At 34.7% G+C, this 6,946-nt stretch overlaps 1 protein-coding gene across 4 annotated transcripts in view; it reads left to right on the forward strand.

Moving 5' to 3' along the window:
* The window catches only part of LOC134855088 (transmembrane protein 184B-like), a 28,965-nt gene extending 22,840 nt beyond the window's left edge, over nt 1-6,125 (forward strand). For 2 of the 4 annotated variants that reach the window (XM_063871468.1, XM_063871470.1), the window contains 6 exons: nt 844-1,036; nt 1,404-1,445; nt 2,962-3,113; nt 3,510-3,668; nt 4,605-4,624; nt 5,730-6,125. In XM_063871468.1, coding sequence (XP_063727538.1) covers nt 844-1,036; nt 1,404-1,445; nt 2,962-3,113; nt 3,510-3,668; nt 4,605-4,624; nt 5,730-5,741 — 578 coding nt within the window. In that variant the 3' untranslated portion in view covers nt 5,742-6,125. The remainder of the gene's footprint in view (nt 1-843; nt 1,037-1,403; nt 1,446-2,961; nt 3,114-3,509; nt 3,669-4,604; nt 4,625-5,729) is intronic. The other 2 variants (XM_063871471.1, XM_063871469.1) reach the window with 2 other exon arrangements.
* The last annotated feature ends 821 nt before the right edge of the window (nt 6,126-6,946 follow it).

The following is a 6,946-nucleotide window of genomic DNA, read 5'->3' on the forward strand; positions in this document are numbered from 1 at the left end:
GACTGGTATTTACAAGACCCAAATCATCAGCGTACTGTTTGAGTAGAAGGTCTGCCGGTGGAAGCCTTTCCTTGAGAAAAATTTGTTTGTTGTTATTCGGGTTTCGAATGTTAGCCAACCAAGATTTTCTGTTGTAGATTTCACTTTTTCCCCCAAAATATAAAAATTTAACTATCACAGCTGGGGGATAATTGATATTTTTCCACGTTCCAAGCAAGTGACAGGCTTTAAAATTACTCGGGCTAGTTTTATACTGAAGAAATTGGGCCAAAAAATCGCATACCTGATGTGACAACGGTACCTGATTGTTTACTATTGGCAGGTTCTCCAAAATTAGGCAATCCTTAGAAGAATACCTTTCCTGTGCAGATACTCTTTGCTCCAAATCATCCACTTTGTTCTCAAGATCTAGAATAATCTCATCTTTTTTGCCCAGATCCGTCAATAATTTATCGAAAATCTGTCTCACATTGGTGTCGGAAATCTTTTCCAGCATCGAGGAATACATATCTTTCTCAAAACGTGGTCCCATGTTAAAGGAACTCTCAGTTAAATACATAAGTTTGGAATTAGTAGTAAAGAAATTTCACACGTAAAGAAAGAATTGAGAAATTCGAAGCAAAACAATTTGTTTAAACGCGGCAAGAAAAAGCGACTATTCAGCGCTGCTCATTTCGTGGCTCAAAAGGTTCGTCGCTCGCTAGGCTCATTTCGTGGCTCGCTAGGAGAGTTACAGTAGAGTTGCAAAAATTTCTGCCTAAAGACACATTTTTTGTATGTTGAAGCTGAAGCATAGCTGTAGCAACTAGAAGCTGTAGCATAGTTATATCTTTCTTGATTTAGGAATGTTGCTGGCAATTTTGGAAGCTACCGGAGTCCTGAATGCAGTGCTGTTCGCCAATGGACAGGAGATGATATCCTCTGGCACTATAGCAGCCGGCTATCAGAATTTCCTCATCTGCATCGAGTTCTTCTTCGCTGCTCTGTTGCTGTTCATGGCTTTTCCGCACAGGATATACGAGGATCTCAATGCTGGGTGAGAATATTGGCATTTTAAAAATTGTTGTGCAATAGTTTTTTTTTGCTTATTTTGGTTTTTAATCGACCATATCCGTAAAACTGAATGCATATAAAGTCACAGGCAATGTGTGATACTACGATTTCAGTTTTGAGGAACAATTTGAAGAAAGCTTTTCAACATTTAGAGGAGAAAATAGTAGCAAGTTGATGTGCAAGGAAGAAGCACATTGTATTCCAACTACAGGCTGTTTTAAGAGTATGATACAGCTTAGGAAGATCAATTTATAACACATAATTTTAATTTGTTTATCTTGAGCACGTATCGTTTGGTTGATAATCTTGTAGATACGTTCAAAAAGCTTACCTGTTACCTCAAATTATAGTAAAGCTGAAGCAGCAGGAGTTACATTACGTGATGACGATGGGTGAGCATGGTTCATGTTGCACTGGCTGATTACATTTCAGTTCTCAATAAATTCATGCAAATATTTGTCTGAAAAAGTTTTGGAAATCTGAATAGAAAAAAATCAATGCATTGCATTTTTGTTTGGCTATTGCTATCGCTACTTTGTGGAAAGCTGAGCTGAAATCATTTGCTTTGCTTGAATGATTTTTCTCTGAGTTAAAATTAGTAGCAAAAAGTTCGGACAGACAGAATTAATTAAAATGAGCGATCAGTGCTTTTCGACGCTTTTTTGCATGCAAAATCTGAAGCCGGACAATCTTGAACTTTTTGTCAGACCAAATTCGAAATGCAATATCGTCGATTATCCGATGATTATGCTAGCCTAATTTTTAAACACTGCGATGAACATCCAGATTCACTATAAAATAGTTAGAAATTAGTTAGATAATTGAAATCTAGAATTATTTTCAACAAAAAAAAAACAGTTTAGTCCGCCCAAAAAAAAACAAACGGAAGTGAAGATGATCAAATCATTCAAAATTTGGAAACTAATCGCAGAAAAACATTAGCCACCCTGAGCAACAACTTTCCTGTTTCAAGGTTTACTATTCGAGGCTTCGGATGCAATTGCCTACCTTAGTTATAAGTTTCGAGCGAAACTCTGCTTATGAATTTTCGACGTTATGTTTAATTCAGTTTTAATTTCCGCTGATGTCTAGACAGCTGCTCTTTTTAATTAATTCTGTCTGTCCGAACTTTTTGCAACTCTCTATATTTTGTTTTATGAGAGGGAGCTGTATTTTTATTTTTGTTAAATTCCACCTGAAAGCGATTAACAAAAGTATTAATTTTAAATAAAAAAAAAACTTTTGTTAATCGATTTCACGTGAGATTTAACAACTGTTTTTTATTAGATCCTACCATTTTGAACCATTGGTCTTCTAAACTGCATTCATAATTTTTGTTTGAGCTGGGTTTTTATGTTCCTTAACTACACGATACTTTGTAACTGAATTGAAGTCATACATTTATAATTGTTCAAATGTTGATTAAGAGAAGTGAACGTAGTGAAGACTCTTATATAGGTCTTGCTGATTTTTTTTTCAGGAAAAAGTCTCAAAATATTGATGCACTTAGGTATAATGCACTTTTTGAGTTCAATTGAAATTCATCTGCTGAAAGTGACGTAAATAGCATTCTCCGAATACGAACGTGCAAATGGCGCGAAAATTTGTGAACTATTTCTAGTTTCGAAAGTGGAATTTAATTTTTAGATTTCCTGCGGAATAAAAACTCTACCTATTGATCCAGTTTTCTCTACTTGGGTTCATGTTATCAAAAAGCGCCAATCATAAATTGTTCTAGAAATTCAAAGAGCTTATAGGGCATCTATTTTTTTCTTTGAAATTCGAAAGTTGAGATTTTTTCAACAAAGTTAGTGGTTTTTTTTATATTTACTTGCGTTCATTACTCTTTTCCAATCTTCGATTGGCTATGTTTTCCATTTTGTTCACCCGACTGTTTTTTGTGTTCAGTTCCTACTCGGAGGTCGGGAGTGGAAGTGGCAATGGGAAGAGTACCCTGACTTCGATCGGGGCTAGATTCACACAGTCCATGAACCCAAAGGATGTGATTGAGGATGCATTGCACAACTTCTCACCCCAATACCAACAGTACACCAGACAAGGTAAATAGAGGAGGGTGATCTCTTTTACTATGCTTCAAGGTACATAGTAAAGAAGGATAGTTTGGTTGCATTGCAAGTAGAACAGAAAGTTCCTACCACAAATTAAAAAACGAGATGAGAGGATTTCAACGAAAGTCTATATTTAGGCATATTCAATAGTAATAGTGCGTTAGGCGTATTTCACCAAAGTTTTCCTCGAAAAAAGAGTTGCAAAACAAAAAAATTAATAATTCGCTAACTTCAGATTTTTTTAAATTTTAATAATTTTTTTTATTCCTAGCAAGGCCATGAAAGAAACTTCGAAAAATAATATTTCCTCGCTTGTCTATGCGATTTGCAACTCCGCTCATATGTAATGATGGTGATGATAACTGTCGTCTGCTTGATTTCTCTCAGGTGCGGATGCGGACGCTGAGTTCTTGAAGGACGTTGGCTCTAACAGGGGAAAAAGCGGCACTGGTGGGGGAGGAGGGGCGGAAGCTGATCAGCCAATCGGAGGGGGAGGAGGAAACCCCAAGAACGAAAAAATGGGACTGCTCACTGAATCGAGCTCAGGTAAACGCTCGCTTGCATGCTTTACAAAAGGATGATCCAGACTTAGACATTTTTGGCTCTGATTACAGTTAATTTGATTTAAAATCAACTGTTTTATTCAGGGTGAAATTATGTTCTCCTAAAAGTAATTAAAAACAAGCACAACTTGTTATGACTGGCTTAAAATGTGCAACAGAACAAAGTACAATCATTGTTAAGTTTTGGTTAAGAAATATTTCTGTCTTATTAATTATGAAGCTCCAGCTAATTTTGAGTTGGCTGCTTGTATGTTTCATTTTCGAAAAATTCTAAATTCGCTAAATTTATTTTTTTTTAATTTTAATATTAGAAAATGTATATTTAGTGTATCAATTTTTGGTATGTTACATGTTCCGAATTTGGTTCCAAACTAACTGAATAAAATGTTCTCCCCTGATTGATTACAGACGACGGTGACAGCATTGTAACCCCATACAGCTAACCTTGAAAAGGGTCTCAAATTTAACACATGAATGCATTGGTAAAACTTGTACTGCGGAATAAACAAAAATGATATGTGAAAACAAAATTGTTTCAATTGAGTGTCAGTGGACTTTTTGTCTTGTGGTTAAGGGCGTCTTTTTTGTGTGGATGGTGATATGTTGCGTACCTTTCGAAATTTTTTCTTACTTTTTAATTCTTGCCTTAGCATTATCCCGAAATTTTAGTACAGGACGGACTACAAATGATTATTTACGGAGAGTTAAGTAAATTTACATAAGGTGATATTAACTTTGATTCTTGGCGATATTTTATAAATGCGAGTAAATGTGTCGAAAAATAATCTGAAAATAATCTTAATAAAGGAACACGAGCGCCTAAAATAGTGTTTAACAATAATGAACTTAGTGAGAACTCTTATCTATTGCAAGTACAAATGAACGATACGCAATTAAAAAGTAGTTGATCGATTTTCAGAAACCGACGATAAATCATCAGTAAGCAGTATATCATCTCGAATCTCACCTTCAAATGACTTCAAATCAAGAACTGTTAAACGACTGAAAAAACTAACAAAATTTTCGCCTAAAAAGATCATAAAAAGATCAAAGACTAGTGTATCTAAAGCTGAGCCTAAACAGAGTAATTTTCGCCCAAATGAGAAATCGGCAAAAGATAAAGATCTAGCTGCTTTTTCGCTGTTGAGTCATGATTATGAAAGTGACGCATCTTCATCCAATGATATGATTGCGACCTTGGGCTGAAAAAAGAGCATCAACAATGAACAGAAATTTGATCAGCCTGTTGATTAAATCAGAATTGAAACTGAAAGTGATAACAGTGTCAAAATCATCAAATGATCTTCTCTGAGAGAATAACATGTAAATAAATGACTGTTTGGTTCTGAAAAAGTCTGTTTTGATTTTCTATCTCTTTATCTGTCGTCAATAATGGTAATTAGTTACACTTTTTTTAGTTTCAGCGACAAAAAAAACGATATCAAAATTTTGGTGAGGGGTTGAGCACGGGTGGATTTTGGTGGCGGAGGGGGGCGGACGCCCCCATCAAGGATTCGACCCCCTGCCGACGAAAAATGGTCCTGCTTTGTACTATTTTGAGATATCCATTTTTGACTGACAGACCCTACAATTTTTCCAAAAGCGCCTAGCGCCAATATATGCTATATTTTGTGGGAGCGCGCGCCGAAAAACGCGTTTTTTTGGTAAAGTGCCTAAAAACGCTATTTTTGGCCTGTTTTTTTTTCAAAAGTTTGCCTACGGCGCAGAAATTTTGGCCAAAACAGGGTCTTTTTAGTGCTTTGGGAGAGCTCGGAAAATCATTTTGGTTGACCTGAAAAAAAGACCCCCCCCACCCCCAGATGAAATTTCATAACTTCATAGTTGAGTGCAAAACATGTTTCGCTTGAAAACCAATAAAAAACATCTAAAAACAGCCAATAAGATTTGAGTAGTTCATAGTTACGAAAAGCTTTTAGATTTGTTTTTTTTTGGCGAATAGATTCAGTATTGTTAATCCAGAAGCCTCGATTGCCGAGAAAAAGAAGATGAAGCTGATCTGAATAATTTGATCAAACTGTTTTAGGATGAAATCTGATACAAATGCTGCAACAAAGGAAACAAGGTGAAAGCAAAACACGGAGTGGTGTCTTAAATCGATGAACCAAAGAGATTCCAATTTGAAAGCTGTCACAGAACGGTTATCTTGGAAAGAAGGGACAAAAATCGTGACAATACATTTTTTTCCAAAAGAAAAAGCATGTGAAAAAATGGAGGTTTGAACTGATTTGCATGCAAAGAAACTGCAATTATTTATTTGAATGTATTCAAATTACTGCAACTTTGATTAGCTTTGAATCGTTTCTGCTATTCCATTCACACTGCGACTGCATGATCTTTTTTGGCTAAATTTTTCGGTGAGATCAAAGCCAAACTTTCAAGCCCTAACCCTTAAGTTCAATAGTTATTTTTTTAATGAAAAATTTTCTTTGTTCAGAAATTGTCATTGAAAAATTAAATAACATTACAAATAAACTTGTGAAATCTCTTTGATATAACAATTTCTTGAAAGGAAAAATTAACCACTTGATTCACTGAAATTTTTTTGTCAAATCTGTTAGCTATGTTGTTCGTTAGTGTTTTATTTCGTTCTTTTTCATAACTTTAATCCGTGAAATTGTGAATAATAATCTGATTTTTGAAAAAAGATTATATATCGAAAAATGAGCATGTCAATTTAATCCCGCTTAGTTCCTAAGAACGTGCCATATTGTAATTCGTAAGATCTTCCTTGTATTGAAGTTCACAATAATCTATAATTTCAGATAACTTTGTCTTTCTAATAAAATTTAATTACAATTGAGAAAATAATATTACCCATAATTTTGAGTGTAATCATGATCCAAATTTAGATGTAGATTTATGAGTATTACTCTTGGTATGCAAAAAATATGCAGTACGTTTTAACTCAAACTGCCCCAAAGCTCTACCTAAAACCTCCCTATTAATTTCCTTAGTCCAAATTATTTATCTTCGACATGAAGTTATTTAAAAATTGAATTCTATTTTGGTGTCAAAAAAGTGAAAAATATGTATTAAAATAGAAATAATTAGTTTGCTCTTTCCAAAATATGTATAAATGGGTGCGATCTATGTATAATAATGATGCAAAGTAATTCGATGTCAATTAAATATTGTGGCATGGATTTCTTTTAAGAAGCAGCTAAATGAGACTACTTTTCTAAAACAGGAATAATCCCGGTTGAGATAGAGAATGACTGAGGAACCGTTTGCCATAGTTTT

Source organism: Symsagittifera roscoffensis, chromosome 10 (genome assembly GCF_963678635.1).
Source record: "Symsagittifera roscoffensis chromosome 10, txSymRosc1.1, whole genome shotgun sequence".
NCBI classification, from domain to species: domain Eukaryota; kingdom Metazoa; phylum Xenacoelomorpha; order Acoela; family Convolutidae; genus Symsagittifera; species Symsagittifera roscoffensis.